Genomic DNA, 22947 nt, shown 5'->3' on the forward strand with positions numbered 1-22947 from the left:
TCGCCAAGAGTCAAAATGTGTAATACTAGAGAGCATGTGTTTAAAGTGAGAGGGAGTAAATTCAAAGGAGATGTGTGGAGCAAGCCTTTTACATCAGGAGTGAAGGGTGCCTGAAATAAGCTGTCAGGGGTGCTGTGGAGGCAAATGTGTCAGAAGCATTCAAGGGGATTTGCATATGCACATTAATGGATGGATAAGGGCATTATATAGGTTGAAAAGATTAGTTCAGTTGGGCATTTAATTACTACTTTAATTAGTTCAGCACAACATCATGGGCTGAAGGGCGTGTTCCCTGGGCTGTACTGTTTTTATGTCCTATTTGTCTCTACCACCACACTTGGCGTGCATTCCAGGCATCCACCACTCTGAAAGAGGTCCTTCAGCTCCCCATTCCCATTCTTACTATCAAGAATCTATCTATGCTAATCCCAGAAGTCGGTCCATTATTGAAAGTTAATTGGGGCAGCTGCTTATCTGGGGCAACTCTTAAAGAATATAAACTAACTGAAAAATTAAACAGGATTCTCTTAGCTTATTTGAGACACTATGCTGCTTAAGACAGGAGAATGTTGAACAGTTTCTAACTAGAGTTAGTCGCGTTGACTTGTGTAGCTGTTAGACACTACACCGTGCTTAGAGAGAATAGATTTTAAAATAGTTTCAGTTAAGTGTGTTTGTGTTTAAAAAGCAGTGATTTTTGTTACTGATACTTGGCGAGAAATAAGCAGTAAAACAATTTGGAACTGTTTTGCTCACTGCAGTTTCAAGATTTTAGACTTGGAGATGCCAGAAATGACTGGGAGTGAAAATAAAACAATTTCACTACTTCAACAAGTTAGAAACTATGGAGTATTTGAAGGAATTGACAATCACAGTTAATGTTACAATAAGAATGATTTGGAGGATGCTTTGAATGAAAGTCTATTATCTGCACAAGGTATCTGTGCTGACTTTGTTCATTTACTGTAAATCAAAAGATTATTGCAGTGTATGCTGGATGAATTCCTCCGTCAATAACTATTAGGAACTAATACACAGTTTTATAGTACTGTAGTAATATCGGTAATGTTCTAATTTGTTCTGTATTTCATTTAAATGCATAATTTATTACTCAGTTAAATGGTAGTTTGTCTTTTTTATACCTCTAACTATTTCCATGAAACTTTGGCTAATTGGGGCAGCAAATTAATTGGGCCAAACTGTATCGATTCCAAAGTGTCCCAGTTAACTGGACTCTACTATAATTACATATAACATGTTATGAGACCAGCTGCCTACATCACCATTTAAGACAATACATGCTGGCTCCCAGATACCCCTGGCAGATAAGATAGAATATGTTTCAAGATTTTCTATCTATTTTATAAGTATTATAACCCCTGGTTAAGATTTTTACTGCTGTGCTGTAGGTATTTCATTTTAGCAGTTCTGTAAGAGCAGTCTGTTCTGCTTTTGGCATGTTTGGGTTTGAGCTAAAGATAAGGTGCTGTGATGTTCCTGCTTAGGAATGTAGTGTCTTCCATCAGGATGGCAGACTTGGGAGAGGTTCTAGAGAACACTGGGCGGAGAGGTTTTTGTGACACACTGCTGTGGGTCAAGGTCTTTTTGGCGGGAGCTGGGAGAAGACAGGAAGGAAGATGGCTGAGGACGTCGTCCCTGTTGCACAAGGTGCTTTGTGCAGATGAATTGCTTCAAGGAGGAAGCATCAATATGCCAATGGAGGAGCCTGTTTGTTCGGGCAACATTTGGAAGGTGGTACGTACTTTCCTGCAGACTGTAGGTGGAGCAGTGTGCTAAGTACACATCCCTGTGGAGCACCAGAGTTGACTGGCTGCAAGATGGAGATGTTACAGATCGTGGTCTTCAGTTAGGAAGTTGAGGATCCAGTTGCAGAGGATGATACAGATGCCTGGGCTCTGTAGCTTTTGATCAGGACTGTAGGAATAATGGTGTGATGATGTTAAATGCTGAGCTACAGTCAATAAACAGCATCCTGAAGTGGGTATTTGCATTGTTCAGGTGATCCATTGTTGCCCTTTTGAAGCAGCTGGGAACTTCCAACTGTAGCAGCGAGAGATTGCAAATGTCTTTGAATATTCCTGCCATTGGTTGGCACGGGTTTTCAGGGCCTTACCTGATACTCCATCAGATCCTGCTGCCTTGCAAGGGTTCACTCTCCTGAAAGACTGCTTGATATTGGCCTCTGATCACAGGGTCATCGGATGCTGTAGGGATCCTCATATCTGTGGTTTTATTCTCCCTTTTGAAGTGAGTATAAAAGGCACTGAACTCATCTAGTAATGAAGCTTCATTATGTTGGGTTTGCTCTGTAGGAAGTAATGTCCTGCCAGAGTTGACGTGCATCTGATATCGCCTCCAACCGCTCCTGGAATTGTTTCTTGGCTCTTGAAATACTGCTCCGCAAGTCATCCCTGGTTTTCTTATGCAGACCTGGATCGCCAGACTTAAAGGCCACAGATCTAGCCCTCAGCAGACGACAATTCCCCTGGTTTATCCACAGCTTTTGGTTTGGGAACGTACAGTAAGTTTTTGTAGGCACACACTCATCCACACAGGTTTTAATGAAGTCGGAGACAACTACAGCATACTCATCCAGGTTCAAAGATGAATCCCTGAATACAGTCTAGTCCATTGAATCAAAGCAGTCCTGTAAGTGTCCCTGTGCTTCCCTTGTCCATACTTGGTCCTCACTACTGGTGCTTTAGTCTTCAGTCTCTGCCTATATTCAGGGTGCAGAAGTACAGCAAGGTGATCAGGGTGGGGGATAGCATGATGGGCACTGTTGAACTCGGTGTAACAGTGTGTTATTTCCTCTGGTACTGCAGGTGATATGTTGATAATAATTATTTAACGACTTTATCAAGCTGGCCTGTTTAAAACCCCCAAAATGATGGGATAGGCATCAGGATGTGCTGTTTCATGCCAGTTGATTATATCACTCAGTTCATCTAGAGCCTGTTTGACATTGGCCTGAGGTGGAATGAACACTGCTGCCAAAAAAATTGATGAAATCTGCTATGGCAGGTAAAATAGCCAGCACTTAATTTCAAGGTGTTCCAGATGTGGTGAGCAATATTGGGACATCACCAACACATTAGTACACCATGAGGAGTTAATCATGAGGCATACACCTCCACCTCTGCTTTTGGGAGACTTAATCAACCTATCTTGATGGTGTATTGTGAACCTGTCTATTCGAATTGCTGTGTCCAGCACGGAAGGGGTTAACCAAGATTCCATAAAACTAAGGACATACGTGTCCCTAAAGACCCTCTGAGATTATCAATTCTTTTTACTAGAGACTGTACGTTTGCAAGCAAGATAGTTGGTATTGGGGGTCGAAAACCTAATGTTTTTGAACGCACCATCAGACTAGCATGTTGACCCCTCTTTGTCCGGCGGCTTTTTAAAAGGACAATGTGCAGGCCACAGTCCAGTCTATTTCTGTCAGTTTTAATCAGCGATACAGCATTAAAACTTCATCACTGATGGTACACATCATAGATTCAGTTATGGTTCTCAGCTGCAGCAGACTAAAGTGAGAATATTTGATGTTTTCCCTCATCTTCAATGAGAATTGTCATCCATGATGTTGGCACTCCAGAAGTGGGAGAATTTGCCTACAATCACAAACTATGAAAAAGTTGCCTCTCTTCAATAGGTTCCTATCGAATCTCTCCTCACTCATCTTAAACCTATGTCCTCTATTTCTTGATTGCTCAATCCTGGGAAAAAGAATATGCAAATCAATCTCTTCTATGACTCTCATGATTTTATACAGTTCAATAATACCATCTCTCATTCCTGCAAAAAAAGTCCCAACTTGCTCAACCTCTCTCCATAATTTAGTCTCTTGAGTCCCAGTGACATCCTTGTAAATGTCCTCTGTACTCTTTCCAGCTTAATGACATAATTCCCATAAAGACATCAACTCTGAATATAGTATTACAAATACAGCCTTACCAATGCTTAGTACAATTGCAACATAGCATTCAATCTTCTATACTCAGTGCCCTGACTGATGAAGGCCAGCATGCCAAAAAACCTTCTGCACCATTTTTACTCCTGGCTCCCTCTGTTTTGCAATACTCCCTAGTGCCTTACCATTCACTGTGGAAGTTTTACCCTTCCAAAATGCATCACCACTCTTATCTAAATTAAACTCCATTTGCAGTTTCTTGGCCCATTTACCCAACAGATCAGGATCCCTTTGTAAATCCTAATAACCATCTTCACCTGTATGCTTTTGAAACTTAGACTATCTACAACAAGTATCTCAAAGCAATACTACAGCTGCAAAGTCTTCCAAATCCACCTGAGTATATCAGTGTCAGGGTCCTTTCCCAGGCCAATATTCCTAGAAATTAAGCTCATATCTGATGGGCATGTTATATCCTTCACACGTCTGGTTTCAAACTCCCAAACAGGTGGTCTTTTCTGTGCATTTCCACAGCAAGGTCAGACATGAACAGAGAACGATTTAACCCTGTTCTCAAAATCTCCTTGAGAATCTACACCAACCCTGGAAAGCCCTGGAAAATACAGAAGCCACTTTCAGAATGATGGTCACTGGAAATTATTCATTGGAAGTACATAGTTGCTTGACATTGATTTTTGAGGAGTGCAATATCTCATAAGCTAACACCCTATTCAACCAATCAAGTGCCTCCTGCTCTACCTGTGGCAGTCTGCAGGTTCCACATTGCCCTCATCAGACACCTGAGAACCCCCAGAACTAGAAAGGAAGTAGGTTAACTCCTGAGTCTGTACCTAAGTAGTGGAAGGCTGGCCATGATCACTCACATGAAAGGGAAATAAAATACCAAAATTGAGAAAAATATTAGCTAAGCCTCAGAACAGGAAACTAGAAATTCAAACAGGAATGATTACATCATCTTACCTGCAAAGCAAAGCGGACAATACCGGATACGTGCTTCAGCATAATGTGTAAAGTATCAATCAGGGATAACAATACGTTACTTGTAGTGTTCACATTTCTTTTATCATCCGTCTCTAGGTAGAGGGCCGTGACTTCAATGATTAAGTTGTGGATATGATCAACAAGACCTGCGGGAAGGGGATAAAACAGCAACTAGCTGTGATATTTCAGTATAGACATATCAGCACTGCTCTTGTCACACATACTACAAAGCACAATATGGCTGATGGTCGTGTACATTAGAATTAACCAGTATGTTAATTATGCCTCACACACAAAATGCTGGGGGAAACGCAACAGGTCAGGCAGCATCGATAGGGAGAAGCACTGTCGACGTTTCAAGCCGAGACCCTTCGTCAGGATGAAAGGCGACGAAGGGTCTTGGCCCGAAACGTCGACAGTGCTTCTTCCTATAGATGCTGCCTGGCCTGCTGTGTTCCACCAGCATTTTGTGTGTGTTGCTTGAATTTCCAGCATCTGCAGATTTCCTTGTGTTTGTCTGTTAATTAAGCCTTAGTGCTTTCTTCTGTGCAGCACTAACACCTCCACTCCTATGGCTATTCTTGAGAATTAGAATTAAATTGATATGATACACTTCGTAGGGTTTGACCTGAAACAGTTCCTTTGCCCCCCACCCCACATATGCTGCTCAACAGCCTGAGGAATGTGGTGTCCATCATTAAATATCCAGGCCATGCCCTCTTCACACTGTTACCGTCAGGAAGGAGGTTCACGCAGTAAATGATTCAAGAACAGCTTCTTCCCCTCTGCCATCCGATTTCTTACTGGACCAACCCGTGAACACTCCCTCACTACTTTTTATTCTGTTATTTTACACTGCTATATTATCTTAACATAAACATATATATACTTCATGTAGTTTAGTTTTCCCCTATATTTATGTCTTGTATTGTACTGCTGCTGCAAAGTTTACACATTTCATGACATATGCCAATGATGTTAAATCCGATTCTGATTCCTCTAGCAGACTGTGTGTTGCTCCAGATTCCTGCATTTGCAGCATCTCCTGTCACCAAAGAATTATTGGAGTCTGCTTTTGAGGATCTGATATATATATATGAGAGTGTGGAACGAGCTGCCAGCGTAAATGGTGCATGTGAGCTCAATTTAAACGTTTAGGAGAAGTTTGGATTGTAGGGATATGGGGGGGCGGCTATGATCCTCGTTCAGGTCAATGGGAGTAGGCAGTTTAAATGGTTTGGCATGGATTAGATGGGCCAAAGGGCTTGTTTCTGTGCTGTACTTTTCCATGACTCTATCACTATTATCAAAGCTTATTTCTAAAGCTATACTTTTTCATACATAAGGTTTGAAAAAAAGATTACACCTCCTCCCCAAAAAATTAGAATGATATGCTTAGGCCAATCCTCCCTTTCTATGTGATCGCCTCAAAGCACGGACACATCAAGTTTAAGTTCAATTTCCAACTCAATTTATTGTCATTGAACTGTACACATGTATACTGCCAAAAAAAAAAGATCCTCTGGACTGAGGTACACAACACAGTACACAGAACTCACACACACAACACATAAAATAATATTACTTTATAAAGTAATATCTTCCTACAAGACCTTCCATGGGGCACCATTGACAGCATCCTGACTGACTGTACCACTGCACCAACCTTCATCACTGGGCACTGCAGAGGTGGGTACGGACAGCCCAGTGCATCTATGGACATGAATTTCTCTCCACTGAGGACATTTACAGCAGCAGGTGTGTAAAGAAGGCCTGGAAGATCATTGGGGACACCAGTCACCCCGGCCATAAACTGTGTCAGCTGCTTCTGTCTGGCAAACGGTGCCGCAGCATTCAAGCCAGGATCAGCAGGCTACTGGACAGCTTCTTTCTGCAAGTGATTAGGCTTATAAATTCACATCTCTACATTGCAACGGAGTCATTTCGCAAAGATTTTACTCCCTCATGTTGTAGGATGGATGTAAGATTTGAATAAATTCAAATTTTTCCCACAAATAGATTAACAAATAATAAGGCACATTTACAACACAAGTTAAAAAGTAAACAGTATAACACCATTGGGACTTCATACACGATGAGACCTGGGTGATGCGAGGGAGTTCAGCAGTGTTACGGCCTGGAGAAAGAGCTGTTTCTTATCCATGCTCTTTAAATTCTACTCAAATTTCAATCTGCCTCGGGTGATCACATGTTGAATTACCAAATTTGTAAACTCTGAAATCTCATCTTTCATTATCCTTGCCATTCTTTCTCATTATAAATTCACATCTCTACATTGCAACGGAGTGACACTTTAAAAAAGTGTCACTTTTTTCAAGCTTTGCCATTTTGTTCTAATATGATCTGTGTGGTTCATATATACGTTCTGCAGAATGTATTAAAGTCACAATATAAATGTTCAGTTCAGTGTTAGATTCAAATGGAAGATGTCAAGTTGAATGAGCTCTTTATATGTTGTATGTTCAACATGGAAAAAGGTAATAAGATTCATGAAGCATAGTAGAGTCACAGAGACCAGCAACAGGCCATTTCGCCTTCAAGTCAGACAGCATCTGTAGAGAGAAATGGACAGTCAATATTTCAGGCTGAGATGCTTCATCTGCACTGAACTAGGATATGAGCAATGTGCCAGCAAATAGAAACAATATGGATGATTACACAGTGGTCAGCACGGACATGGTGTCACAACCACGGATTCGGCAGCACAGTAGATCTGGAAATTGTGCTTGTGAATATGTATGTGTCAGCTAGTTATTATTTCATTGTGATGGTATATAGCTCCATTCTTTTCGTTGCAGTGCTTGTCGAGACTTGGACACAGCACAGCAACACTTTGCTGCTGTTTGCATTCGATCTCGCCTGAGAAGCTGAACAGTCGAGTCAACTGACTCTGAAGACTGGTGGAATCCATTGTATATTTAGTTGTTCTTTTCAGCCGCAGTGTCAGCTTCATTTTCCATTTGAGAGTTTTAGTTAGTGGCCCTGTTTGACCTAATGTTTATTGGTTTCTTTTTCCTGTAACACTGTTTGCATTGAACTCTGTGAACTATTGACTTGCTTCAGTGTCTCTCACTCTGAACCAGGTGACACATGGAGGGCCAGAGGTTCTGTTGCTGAGCTCTGTGACTCTACTACTCGATGGCATGAAAACAGACTCTTTTGGCTCTGAGTCCACACTAAGCCATAAAGTTCCTAATTTACATTAGTCTTATGACTATCCATTCCAATCAACTTCCCGGGATTCCACCATACAGCTACAAATGCCAACCCCGTGTCTTTGAGCAAACAGAAGCAACTGGGGGAAACCCGTGCAGACAGAGGACAGTTGCACCGAGGCAGTTTCTGATATCAGCTTTGAACTAGAGCTGTTGGGGCTGTGAGTAGCAGCTTTTCTACTGCGTCCCATGGTGAAAGTCCTTGGTTTTATTCAATCTCTCCAATTGTACCACCACACACTTACCGTCTGTCTTTGCTCTGCCCATCTTACCAGCTCATCAATACCACCCAGTAGCCTAAGACTATTCTTATTATCAACAACACCCCCAATTGTCATGTTATCTATGAAATTACTAATCAACCCTCCTATATTCACATCTAAATTGTTAGTTATCTGCATATAACAGTGATGATCCCAGCATCGATCCTTGTGGTATACCACTGGCCATAGGCCTCCAATCACAAAATACAACTTCCGCTCTCTGTTTCTTATTAGCAAGCCAGTTCTGGATGTTTTCCAGCACACTCTGGATCCTCTGGGCTCTAACCCTGTAGACAAGTCTGGAAGAAAGGAAAGGGAGCACCAGAGGGAGGTGATGGGTGTCGTGATGAGACTACACTTAGGTTGGAGGAACAACATCTTATATTCAGTTTGGGTAGCCTCCAACCTGATAGCATGAATATTTCTCAAACATCTGGAAATGCCGCACAGCCCCTCTTCAGCATTTCCCATCCCCTTTTCCCTCTCTCACCTTAACTCCTTGCCCACCCATCCCCTCCCTCTGGTGCTCCTCGCCCCTTTCCTTTCTTCCAGAGCCTTCTGTCTCCTTCACCAATCAACTTCCCAGCTCTTTACTTCATCCCTCCCCATTCAGGTTTCACCTATCACCTTGTGTTTATTTCTCCCCTCCCCCCACTTTTAAAATTTATTTCTCTTTTTTTCTTCCAGTCCTGCCGAAGGGTTTTGGCCCAAAATGTTGACCATACTCTTTTCCTGCCTGGCCTGCTGTGTTCCTCCAGCATTTTGTGTGTGTTCCTATGGGAATAGAACTGTAGTTCCCTGAAAGAGTAGACACAGGCAGACAGGGTGGTGGAGAAGGCACTTTGTATGTTTGCCTTCATTGGTCGGGGAATTGAGTACTGTGTTGGGATGCCATATACAATTTGTTGGTGAGAACTGTGCACAGTTCTAGTTGCCCAGCTAAAGGATGTCATTAAGCTGAAAAAAGTCACTTCACATTTGCTCTAAACTCATTGCTTCACTTTTAAATGAAACCCCCACTTCAAACATTTCACATGTCTACAAATGTAGAGCCTTTTACAGGATGGGGATATCAGGATAGATCAACCCTCTCCTCATACTATTACATTTAATTAGCTGCATCGTCACTTCTTTCTGGAGGGTAGAATAATGTGTTTGTTGGTGGTGGCTGAAGCTTTTATCAAATTGCACTGCAAGTTCTAATTTGCAGCTGATTGTTCTTGTTTTTCTTATTTTCACAACTTCAGATAGAGTCTGAATCACTGAAGTATTCTCCACATGCTTCATCCAGATTTATTGCGAAACAAACTTTATTTCACCATGAGGAACATGCATCCAGTAGACAGGTTAATGGTCGTTGTGAAGGATGGTGGCCTTCCAGACATGACTTCTATTGAAAGAGGTGACAGAGACTCAGTCAAACATATCACTATTGTAGAAAGAATTGGAAAGTGCACTGTATGATGTACAATATTATTACATGATAATAAAACTAGTTTGTGAGATGTAGATTCTGAGGCAGAAAAGCCCTGATAAGAAATTGCTGCACTGAGGCTATCTAGACATGTATGACAACATTTAGCTAATTATAGACCTTTTGTAATCGTATGTAAGCAACAGTATGTAGGCATTAGTTAAAATGTAATCCTTGCATTGTGAATATACGTGCATTCAGAATTAGCACGTCAATAACAGAGGCACTGGTATTTAGTTAACCTACTCATATGCTACCAGTTATAAATATGGCATGATTGATTTTTAGCATTTCACATAAGGATTCCAGCAAGACTTGAAGAGATGCCAGAGCCTGAGTTCAGAAAAGAGAACTTTTTCAGCAAAATCAATTTTGCCACTTCACAGTCATAGTAACATACAATACCTTGAATAAGACATTAACCAATGAGGGATTAATTTTTGTGCTTTAAACCTTCACTTCAAAAGTAACTTGTTGGCTGAAAAGCACTTGGGAACACCCAGAGGACTAAAAGATGCTATATGAATGCTTAGTGGAAAGAAAGTATTGAGCAGATCAGGCAGCAACTGTAACAGAATCAATGTAACACAGAATGAGTGCATTTGGCTGATCAAATCCATGCTGGCTCCTGTAATCTTTTAAATTATTTTTCCTCAAATGTCTATCCAATTTTCTTTCAAAGCAAAAGAAGGAACAGAAAGGACTGCAGTTGCTGGGAACACTGTCATCTGTACAGGGTCCATGAAGTTGATGCTGCTTTGCCTCGCTTCTATAGATTCCATCTCCTGAGTACGTACAGATGCAAAAAATCTGCTTAAGATGTTCCCCATCTACTTCGGCTCCACACATGGATTACCATGCTCATCTTCACGGGACCAATACTGACTGCACTCCTTTTCCTCTTTAACAATTCTGTACAATCCCCTATGATTCTCCTTCACCATGTCGGCTAAGGCAATCTCAAGGCTTCTTTTAGCTTTCTTGATTTCTTTTGTGTCCTTTTGGATTTCTTATACTCAATAAGTATCTAATTTGTTCCTACCTGCCTATACTTGCTATGCACCTCCTTTTTTTACTTAACTAGGGCCTCAATATCTCTTGAAAACCAAGGTTGTCTACACCTGCTATCTTTAGCTTTTATTCTGACGGGCACAAGCAAGCTTTGTACTTTCAAAATTTCACCTTTGAAAACCTCCCACTTACCAAGTCCACCTTTGCCAGAAAACAGCTGGCCCAATCCACACTTGCCAGATCTTTGGCCTTTCTCCAATTTAGATTCTCAACCCATGGACCTGACCTGTCTGTTTCCATATTTATTTTGAAACTAATGGCATTATAAGACATTAAGACATAGGAGCAGATTTAAGCCATTCAGCCCATCGAGTCTGCTCCACCATTCCATCATGGCTGATCCCAGATACCACTCAATCCCATATGCCATATCCTCTGATGCCCTGACTGATCAGAAAACTATCAATTTTCATTTTAAATATACTCACGGTCTTGGCCTCCACAGCTGTCTGTGGTAAAGCATTCTACAGATTCACTACACTCTGGCTAAAAAATTTCTCCTTACCTCTGTTCTAAAGGGTTACCCCTCTATTTTGAGGCTGGATTCTGAGGTTCTGGATACCCCCACAATAGGAAACATCCTCTCCACATCCACCATATCTGGTCCTTTCAACATTCAGAAGGTTTCAATGAGATCCTCATGCATTCTTCTAAATTCCAGTGAGTACAGGCCCAAAGCTGCCAAACATTCCTCATATGCTAACCCCTTCATTCCTTGAATCAACCTCATGAACCTCCTCTGGACTCTCTCCAATGACAACGCATCCTTTCTGAGATATGGGGCCAAAAACTGTTGACAATACTCCAACTAGTGTCTTATGAAGCCTCAGCATTATCTCCTTGTTTTTATATTCTATTCCCCTTGAAATGAATGCCAACATTACATTTATGATGCAAAGTGTTCCCCCAGACAAACTTACGTCACCCATCCTGTTTGATTCCCTAATAGCAGATCAAGTAACACACCCACTCTCATTTGGACTGCTATGTACTAATTTAAGGAAACTTTTCTGAACATTCGACTCTATCCCATCTAGTCCTTTTACAGTGTGGGAACTCATCTACAATACTTCTTGCATTGAAATATACACAGCTCAGGACAGTAGTCTCACCATGCTCAACCTTTTGAATTCTGTTTTCATCTGACGTCTTAACAACATATGCCTCTACAACCTCTCCACTAACTCTTCTAGCACTCTGGTTCTCAACACCCTACAATTCTACTTTCATCCTCCATCCCTTCTCCGTGCAAATCTAGCAATCCTTCTCGCTAGGATATTAGTCTCGTTCAAGTTCAGATGCAAACCTCTTCTGTGCAGGTCCCACCTTCTCTAGACAAGAACCCCATGACCAAAAATCTGATGCTCTCCCTCCTACACCAATGCCTTGGCCATGTGTTAATCTGTATAATCTTCCTATTTCAGGCCTCGTTAGCACGTGGCACAGGAGGCAATCCTGAGATCACAACTCTGGAAGTCCTGCCTTTTAACTTAGCACCTAACTCCCTGAATTCACTTTGCAGAACTTTGTCACTCTTCCTACCTATGTCGTTAGTTTCTACATGGACCATGACCTCTGGCTGCTTACCCTTGAGAATGCTGAAAACTTGGTCCGAGATGCCTCGGACCCTGGTACCCAGAAGGCAACATATCATCCGGGAATGTCAGTCTCATCCATAGAAACCTCTTTCTGTTCCACTAACTGATGATCACCACAGCTCACCTCTTTGCCCCCTTCCCTTCTGAGTCACAGAGCCAGAGATCTGACACTGTGACCTTCTAAGTAAAACAACTAAAATTTATTATTGGAGTACAGGTGATCCCCCATTTTTCAAATGTTTGCTTTACGTCATCTCGCTGTTACGAAAGACCTACATTAGTCACCTGTTTTTGCTAACGGAAGGTGTTTTCACTGTCATGAAAAAAGGCAGTGTGCGCACGCCGAGCAGCCAAGCTCCTCCCCCCGACTGCATTCTAGCCGGCATTGCTTAAACACCTGCCTGTGAGCATCCGTGCTTTATGTCGATTTATTTTGTGCATCCGTTAGCAAGATGAGTTCTAAGGTATTGGAAAAGCCTAAAAGAGTGCATAAGGGTATTGCACAGCGTAAAACTAGACAAAGCGTTTCGATCATGGTGAACGAAGCGAGGACAAAGTGAGTTTGGCTAAGGGTTTGTGGAAGTTGACAAGGATGATGTTGAAGAGGTTTTGGCATCCCATGACCAAGAACTGACAGATGAAGAGCTGGTGAAGAGGAAAGGATAACAATTGAAGCTGAACGCAGTAGCGAACGGCCCAAAAGTGAAGACGTCCAGGAACTGTACGTGAAGCAATTTCGTGAGATTTTTGCTGCGATTGACAGCGCTGCAATGATTGCAGAAAAGTATGACTTTGATTTTGAAAGGGTACGTAGGTTTAGGGCAGGTTTGCAGGATGTTTTGAGAGCTTACAAAGAACTGTATGATAGAAAAATGCGAAAGGCTAAGCAGTCAAGCTTACTGTCGTTTTTCAAGCCTTCCACATCGGCCACAGCAGACGGCGAAACTCGACCTTCGACATCGAGGCAGGCAGACATAGAAGAAGGTGACCAGTCTGCCCTGATGGAAACAGACGACGATGAGATGACACCCCAGTCTCCCACCACCCCAACCTCCGACCACTCAGCCCAACACACCATCATCAGTGTGCTCGCTTTCTTCCCGATTCTGGTAAGTGAAATTACACTGGGCGTACATTATTTCTATAGGCTGTGTATTTTTATGTGTTATTCGGTAGCTTCATAGCTTAAAGGTTACTGGAAAAAGTGTTTCTGCCGGGAGCACTTGCGTCGTGTGTTTCTGTCGGGAGTGCTGCTGAGAGCATTTGCGTGAGATTTTCACTATGGTGGACAGTGCTGCAATAATTGTAGAAAAGTATTCCTACATTATATAGGCTGTGTATTTATCAGATCATTCCTGCTTTTACTATATGTTACTGTTATTTTAGGTTTTATGTGTTATTTGGCACGATTTGATAGGTTATTTTTTGGATCTGCGAACGCTCACAAATTTTTCCCATATAAATAAATGGTAATTGCTTCTTCACTTTATGCCATCCTGGGTTACGAACCGTTTCAGAGGAACACTACCTTCGAATAGCGGGGGAAACCTGTACACACGTCACCACATACAACCGAGATTCTATTCCCTGCGTGCATACTTAACAAATCAATAGAACAATAGAATGAGTGTAGTCACCTGCTTTTGTCTGAGAGCCTGATGATTACCCCTCAGTAGCAACTGTTCTTGAACCTGGTGGTGTGAGTCCTGAGGCACCTGTACCTTCTACCTGATGGCAGCAGTGAGAGAAGAGCATGGCCTGAGTGGTGAGAATCTTTGATGATGGATGCTGCTTTTCTATGGTAACATTTCATATAGATGTGCTCAATGGTTGGGAAGGCTTTACCACTGATGTACTGGGCTGAATCCACTACCTTTTAAATGACTTTCTGCTGAAAGGCATTGGCTTTGCCATACCAGGCCTCTGTTAGGTCATCCCGCCCAACACTATCCTAAGTGGTATAGTACTCTGCACCAGCTGTTTAACCCCTTTCCCCTTCCTGACTGTCACACAGTTTCCTGTGTCCTGCACCTTGGGTGTAACTACCTTTCTATATGTCCTATCTACCACCTCTTCAGCCTCCCGAATGATCTAGAGTTTACCTAGTTCCAGCTCCAATTCCTTAACACGGATTGTTAAAAGCTGCAACTGGATGCACTTCTTACAGGTAGACATCAGAGACACTGGCAGTCTCCCTGCCTTCCCACATCCTGAAAGAGGAGCATTCAACTATTTGGGATGGTAGTGAATATTGAACTGCCACAGCAACCACCCAGCCCGCCACAAGAAAAGCTGCATTCACACCTTAGTTCAGGGAGCACAAACACACTGCAGCACCACCGAACTTCAGGCCAGGGAAGAGAAGCTCTTATTCAACGTGCTCCAAAAAAACAGTTATCCATGGAATTTCATCAGGAGAGAGAAGTATGCAAAACTTACTCAACGCACATTGAAACACACGACCTTTCCCTACATCAAAAATATCTCAGAAGTGACAACTCAACTACTTGAACCTCACGGGATCACAATCGCTCACAAACTTTATGGAAGCTTGTCACAACAACCGAAGTACTAATAAGGACAACAAACAAAAGCAATGTGGTATACAGGATCACCTGAAAAGACTGCAACAAGAACTACCTTGGCCAGACAGGATGTAAACTCTTAACTCATTGACGGGAACACAAACTAACCTCGGTACATGAAGACTGAGAAGAACACCACTTTAACTGGGACAACACAGAGGTTCAGGCGCAGACAAATACGAAGTTAGCATGAGAATTTTTAGAAGCGTGGTTCTCTTCTGATAACTTTGTAAACAAACATATCGAAATAGCTGCCATCTGTGAACCCCTAAGTGCCAAAGAAATGCAAGCCAATAGAATTCACAGGTCAATGGAAAGGTAGCCAATCAGGACCGAGGCAAGCGAATGAATATAAACATGAGCTCTCGCAGACAGAAACACCAACAACTGCACACTAAGGATGTTATTTTGACTGGTGATGAATCGTCTGCAAGCAAACTGCCAACCTCAGCAAATACTTCAACATCAAAGTGTTTAGCTATCCTGCCTGACATGCCTACTGTTCTAACCGAGCAAATATAATGAGGAAAAACAATATATAAACTGTGGGAATTCTACATACAGCTTTTTGCTTTCTCTCACTCAAGCCTCTCCTTGCTGAAGATGCGAAGAACTAAAGTCCCAAATAACCACTCTAACAATGGCCGCTCTGCTTGCCCCGTCTTATTTTGATTTATTCTTGCAATCCTGTTTACTGATTGGCCACTGCTGAAAACTCCGAGCTGCCATGAGTATGTACTCAATCAGTGGACCAGAGTGAGCTGTGTTTTCTCACACTCCAGATCTCCAACCGTCCGCTGCTTAGTTTCTGTCTCATATTCATGTGGTATCTTTAATATCCTAGGATAGTCTCAAAGTAATTCTCAACCACATTTGAAGTGAGATTTGAAATCTAAATGTCATTGTTAATTAGTACAAAATAAAATCAAAAGCATTGGTTAATGTCTCATCCAAAAGATTAGCATTGGTGCTAAAGTGAAGTACCTTAATTGATTACAAAGTTACTTCTCTAAAAGTAACACCCTCTCTTTTTCCAAAGATGCTACTTTCTGTAAGTCAGGTTGATTGCTCCCACCACCAACGTGAACTACAGATCATAATTACTCTACAAAAATAGCTTCTCTCCACAATGTGCCTTTCAGAATCACAGCCACAGAGTTGTAGAACACAATTACAGGCTTTTTGGCGCACTGTCTCTACACTGAATATCAAGTACCCATCTACACAAATCTTATTTACATGCTCTTGGTTTGTAGCCTTCTCTAACTTGGCCATTGAAGTAGTCATCTAAATACTTCTTAAATATTGTGACAGCACCTACCTTTACCACCCACTCAGGGAGTGTGTTCCAGCCTTCAACTGTGTGAAAAAAAATCTTTAGATTCCCTATAAACTTCTTTGCAATTACCTTCAATCTCTCATTATAACTGAAACATTCCATATCATTCAACATCCTGATGAATCAGAACAATCATGTCCTCCAAGCATGTACAGCAACCACAACCATTACTCCAGCAACCACAACTATACACATTACTCCAGCTGTGGCCTGAATAATATCTTATAATAGTACCATAATTTCCTGACTCTTAATTGCTCCTGCTAATAAAGGCAAGTATTTCATATGTCTTCTTTAACACCATATTGGCCTATGTTGTCATCTTCCAAGGTTCTTGAATTTATACCCCATGGTCGCTCTGTTTTTTTTAACTCCTCTCTAGGATCATGCTGACCATCTTTGATTAATTGCTGTCTTTTCAGGATACTACCTGAAATAGAGGAAATGCACTTCTTCCTGTAATCTTTGATGCCTTTATTTATCAAAAACCTATCAACCTCCACTTTAAATATACCCAGTAACCTGGTGTCCACAGCTGAATGTGGCAATGAACCCTCAGGCTACATTCCTCATCTCTGATCTAACTGTATTCTGAATCCTAGTATTCTGAGGCGGTGTCTTCTGATCCTAGATTCTCCCATCATTGGAAATATCCTCTCCATATCCACTCTATTTGGGCCTTTCAATATTTGGTAGTTCAATATTGGAATATATTCAATAATCAGACAGACCCGGTGCAATCAAATGCTCTTCATATGGTCACACTTTCATTCCTGGGAATGATGAACAGAGCACCAACAAACAACCCGGCCAAGGGAGACATCACTCAGATAGTTCAGAAAATGACTACTTCTACATCTTTTTTCTTTTGTGAAATAGGAAATTAATGCACTCCAACATAAACATACAATGGTAATATAATACAGAATATAATAATTGAAAAAGCACCCAAATTGAAGTTGTGTAAAGTTAGTGTCCACCCCCACCCCCACAAGAAAAGAAAACTCCAGACCAACCACAGCCAAATGTAGGAAATATAAATCAGAACAATCAAATCCCCAAAACTGTAAATACAATTAAAAACAGAAGGTAATAATGCCTACTACCAAAAAAAACTGAAAGCAAGGGACTGAAAAAGAAACTTAGTCAAAAGGAAAGTTATGAAAATACTCAATAAAAGGTCCCCAGACCTTATGAAACTTTATGTCCGAATTAAGAATTTAATGAATTTTTTTCAAGATCTAAACAGGACATGATATCGTTAAGCCATTGAGCGTGCGTGGGTGGGGAAACATCTCTCCATCTAAGAAGAATTAGACGTCTAGCCAGGAGAGAAGCAAAAGATAATATTCGACGTTTAGTCAAACTCAAACATATATCTGTCTCAGCCAAGAAACCAAAAAGAGCAATTAAAGGGTTAGGTTCTAAGTGGTAATTCAGAATACAAGATAAAGTTAAGAAAACATCCCTCCAAAATTTCTCTAGACTAGGATAGGCCCAGTACATATGAATGAGAGAAGCCTCGCCACTTTTGCATTTATCACAAAGAGGACTAATATTAGGATAAAATTGAGTTAATTTAGATTTGAACATATGAGCCCTATGAACAATCTTAAACTGTAAAAGACAATGGCGAGCACAAAGAGAGGTTAAGTTAACCGACTTGAGAATCGAATCCCAAACCTCATCAGATAAAGTCATGTTCTCAAGTCATTCTGATTTTATCCAAAGGGGCGGATACTAATTTATCACGAATAAAAGATATTAAACCTTTACACAATGGATTAATAGAAGAAACAAGTCCATAGCATTTTTCTCGGGCATCTCAGCGAAGTTGGGTAATAAAGGATTAGTGAAATGTCTAATTTGGAGATATCTAAAGAAATGGGCATTAGGTAGATTAAACTTAGCAGAGAACTGTTGAAAAGATGCGAAGAGATTATCAATGAAAAGATCTTCAAAATACCTAATGCCCTTTCTATACCAATCATAAAATGTTGAATCATGCATAGAAGGGTGAAAAAGATGATTATGTAAACTAGGACTAGAAAGGGAAAAACCATAGAAACCATAACATTTCCTAAACTGGGCCCATATTCACAGAGTAGGTCTAACAAGAGGATTAACAATTAGTCTAAGCAAACTACTAGGGAGTGCAGATCCAAGAAGTGCAGAGATAGATAGATCCTTAGTGGAATTCAGCTCCATTGCTACCCATTTAGGGCGGTCAGACTGGCTATGGAAAAAAGACCATAAGATAAGACAACGAACGTTAGCTGTCCAGCAGTATAGACGGAAATTAGGCAAGGCCATGCTGCCCTCTTTTTTAGATTTTTGAAGGTAAGTTTTGTTAATTCTGGAATGCTTACCCTTCCACAGATAGGACAAAATAATAGAGTCTAAGGAATCAAAAAAGGTTTTAGAAATAAAAATTGGGATAGATTGAAATAAGTATAAAAATTTAGGGAGAACATACATTTTAATAATATTAACACGACCTATCAAAGACATAGATAAAGGTGACCACTGTGACAAACTCTTTTGTAGAGTACAAAAGATTGGCAAAATTTTCACAAAAAAGATCCTTAAAATTCCTTGTAACTGTAATACCAAGATAGGTAAATTGATTATCAACTACTTTAAAGGGGACGTCACAAAATACTAATACTTGTGCTTCTTTATTAATTGGAAAAAGTTCACTCTTATGTAAATTAAGTTTATAGCCAGAGAACTGGCTAAATTGATCAAGAAGTGAAAACATTGGAGGTAAGGATGTGGATGGATTTGAAAGAAAAAGTAATAGATTATCAGCATAAAGAGAAACTTTATGCTCAACACTCCCCTCCAGATCCCCGACAATTCAGGACAACTTTGAAATGCAATCGCCAGAGGCTCTACAGCCAAATCCAAAAGAAAGGGACTTAAAGGGCATCCTTGACGGGTGCCACGTTTAAGGTTAAATAACTGGGATTGCTGAGACTTAGTCAAAACAGAGGCAGTAGGACATAGACATAGTAACTTGATCCAAGAGATAAAACTTTGATCGAGGTCAAATTTTTCTAAAACCGCAAAGAGGTAGTTCCACTCTATACGATCAAATGCTTTCTCCGCATCGAGAGAGAGATAACGCATTCAGGAGTCCCAGTTGAAGGTGAGAATAAAATATTAAACAAATGCTGTATGTCAAAAAAGGGAAGACGACTTTTAATAAAACCAGTTTGATCATCAGAAATAATAGAGGGTATAACAGTTTCTAATCTATGAGCCAAAACTTTGGCCAAAATTTTAACATCAATATTAAACAAAGAAATCGGCCTGTATGAGGAACACTCTGTTGGGTCTTTACCTTTTTTTAATAAAAGAATAATACATGTCTCATTAAATGAGAGTGGCAATTTACCATAATTAAATGAATCAGTTAGTACTGAGAGTAACTGAGGTGAAAGAGGTGAAAGAAGTGAAGAGAATGATTTATAAAATTCTATGGGGAACCCATTAGGACCAGGAGATTTGCCTGACGACAGTGCAGAGATTGCAAAAGATACTTCTTCTAATGATATAGGCTCATTAAGTTTTGCTTTAGAATCAGATAAAATCGAAGGAATATTCAAGCTATTTAAAAAAAGATCAACAGAAATATTCTCATTCAGGGATTCCGAGGAATAAAGCCGAGAATAAAAATTCTTAAATAAGTCATTAATTTCTGAGTGATTTGATGTAATATCCCCGTTCTCCTTCCAGATCTTAGTTATATGTTGTTTAGCTTTGGAACGCCTCAACTGATTAACAAGAAATTTACCAGATTTGTCACAGTGAATATAAAAGCGACTCTTACTTTCAAGAAGTTGACGTTCAACAGGTTGAGTAGAGAGAAGGTCACATTTAGTTTGGAGTTCTACACGCTTCTTATATAATTCAGGGTTTTTAGTCTGAGCATATAATTGATCTAATTCTTTAATCTGATTAATCAGGGCTAATCGCTCTGAACGGGACTTTCTATTAAGATTTGCTGTGTATATGAAATTATTTGGCCCCTCAAATATGCTTTCATAGCATCCCAGACAATCTGGAATGAAAAAGTTGTCTGATCCTTAATAAATTTTACAAAATCATCATCCGATAATAAAGTCGGGTTAAAGTGCCAATGTTTATTCTTTTGAGGGAGACCAGGAAAATTTAGAGACAAAGTGACTGGGGCATGATCAGAGATCAGTATACTCTGATAGTCACAAGAATGAACAAATGAAATAAGTTGATTATCAATTAAAAAATAGTCAATTCTAGTAAAGGTATGATGAACATGTGAAAAAAAGGAATAATCTCTCTCAGTAAGATGAAAGAAACGCCATATATCAGAGATACCATTGTTAGAAAGAAAAGAGAGAATAGCTAAAGCAGATTTAATAGGTAATCTAGTAACAGGGGACGATCGATCCAAAGTTGGGTCTAACCAGCAGTTAAAGTCCCCACCCAATATAAGAGAATATAGGTTTAGATCTGGTAATGAGGAAAAAAGTGTTCAAAAAAATTAACATTGTCAGAATTGGGAGCATACAGGTTAGCTAGTACTACCTTAGTATTGTATAATTTGCTAGAAACAGTAATAAAACGGCCATTTGTGTCAGATATCTTACTATGGAGTTCAAAAGGAACATTTGAGTTGATAAGAATGGAAACGCCCCTAGCTTTGGCCGGGAAGGATGAATGAAAATGTTGACCCACCCGCTCTGACATAAGCCCAGAATTATCGAAATTATGAATATGAGTTTCTTGAAGGAAAGCAATGTCAGCTTTAAGTTGCTTAATATGCGAGAAGACCTTTTTTCCTTTAACAAGATGATTCAATCCCTTTACATTCCAGCTCACAGATTTCAATGGACTAACCATTATCAATTGTTAAGACGTAAAAGGCAGTAGGCATATATAAGATCAAACATTGCAATAACAGTTTGGAAGCAAAAATATAAACATAAATCAATAGAATCAGGATATAAACATGTCCTAGATAACAAGGAAACACAAAAAAAACAATAGATAGTGTTGGTACTGGAGAATTCACCCCACCCTCACACCCCAAAACTAGATGGCTGCCCTAAAAAGCAGCTAGCTCTACAGAAAATAAGAACTAAAAACCAACTTCCAGTTCCGTAACATTAAAATAAGCTCCGTGTAAATAATATCGCAGATACTAACTAATTTATGCACTACAAATAGGAACAACTTCATCAGAAAGAATATAAAACTTAATACAAAATAGTAATCAAGAAACTATGCGAGAAACTATGAAAAATTGAAAAAAAAGGGTAAAGGGGGGAAAAAAGGGGGAAGTTCTAAATTGAAAGAAAGTACGTATCAGCCATTTTAAAAAAAGATAGGTCTTATACAGTAAATTGACAGGGAGACCTTCAATAAAAAACTCTTAAGCCTCCCAAATAAATTAAGACCAGTTGTAGGTCTCTATAGTTAAAGTTATTCAAAAGTAAACTAAATTACACAAATGAAATCTAAGTCCACAGGAAAACATTAATTTAAATCATCTATTTAAGAAAATCACACCAAGTCCAAGGAGAGACCAACTAAATAATACTACTAAAACCCTTAGGTTCTCAGTAGTTAAGGACTAAATTATTCAAATAGAGTCTGAGTTCACAAAAAAGACTTTAATTCAAGAAATACTCATCAGCCATTTTAGAAAGTCAAACTGGGTCCAAAGAAGTCAAGATGGCTGGAAGATTTCCAACAAACATCTCAGCCTCTCTAACTGACTTAAACCACTTATATTCTCCAGTAGTAAGCGTAATTCGAAGATCGGCAGGATTGCCAAGGAAAGGTTTGAATCCACGATTAAAGAGCTCTTTCATAACGCCTTTGAATTCAGCACGCATCTTCAGAACCTGGGGAGCATAGTCTTCCATGATACGAATGGTATTATTTTGGAAGGTCGGTGTGCCTCCATAATCAAATGATTTTTCACCTGATAACGATGGAAACACAGGATAACTGGTCGTGCTCTAGAACTCAAAACAACTCGAGGGACATAAATTTTGTGAGCTCTTTCTAGCTCAGGTGGAGTCGGGAGAAATTCTTTCCCGAAAATCTCACAGAGAAAAGAAGAGGAAAATTCAACGGGGGAACCTATTTCAGTGGCCTCTGGCAAATGGAGAATTCGCAGATTGCAGAGCCTGCTCCGATTTCGAGATCCACCATTTTGGAAATAAGTTTGCTGTTTTGCTCCATTAAGTTGGAACGGAGAGTTTCCAAATGCTGAACGCGGTGTTTTAAATCTTCAGAGGTTAGGTCGATGTGAGATAAATGTCCGGCTTGATCATCCACTCTGGTGTTAATCTGATCTAATTTTGACTCCAGCTGACTGATAGAGGCTCTAAATTCAGTCTTGTTATCAGTTAAAATGTCTTGTTGATTCTGTTCCAGGATAGAG

The 22947-nt window shown here is 40.2% G+C and overlaps 1 protein-coding gene across 9 annotated transcripts in view; it reads right to left on the bottom strand.

Moving 5' to 3' along the window:
* Positions 1-22947, bottom strand: part of ulk4 (unc-51 like kinase 4) — a 712463-nt gene that overhangs the window by 119382 nt on the left and 570134 nt on the right. For 8 of the 9 annotated variants that reach the window (XM_059945716.1, XM_059945717.1, XM_059945718.1 and 5 more), the window contains one exon: positions 4922-5088. In XM_059945716.1, the coding sequence (XP_059801699.1) occupies positions 4922-5088 (167 nt within the window). Of the gene's footprint in view, positions 1-4921; positions 5089-6408; positions 7516-22947 lie in introns of those variants that run through there. The other variant, XM_059945720.1, reaches the window with a different exon arrangement.

Source organism: Hypanus sabinus, chromosome 20 (assembly GCF_030144855.1).
Source record: "Hypanus sabinus isolate sHypSab1 chromosome 20, sHypSab1.hap1, whole genome shotgun sequence".
NCBI lineage: Eukaryota > Metazoa > Chordata > Chondrichthyes > Myliobatiformes > Dasyatidae > Hypanus > Hypanus sabinus.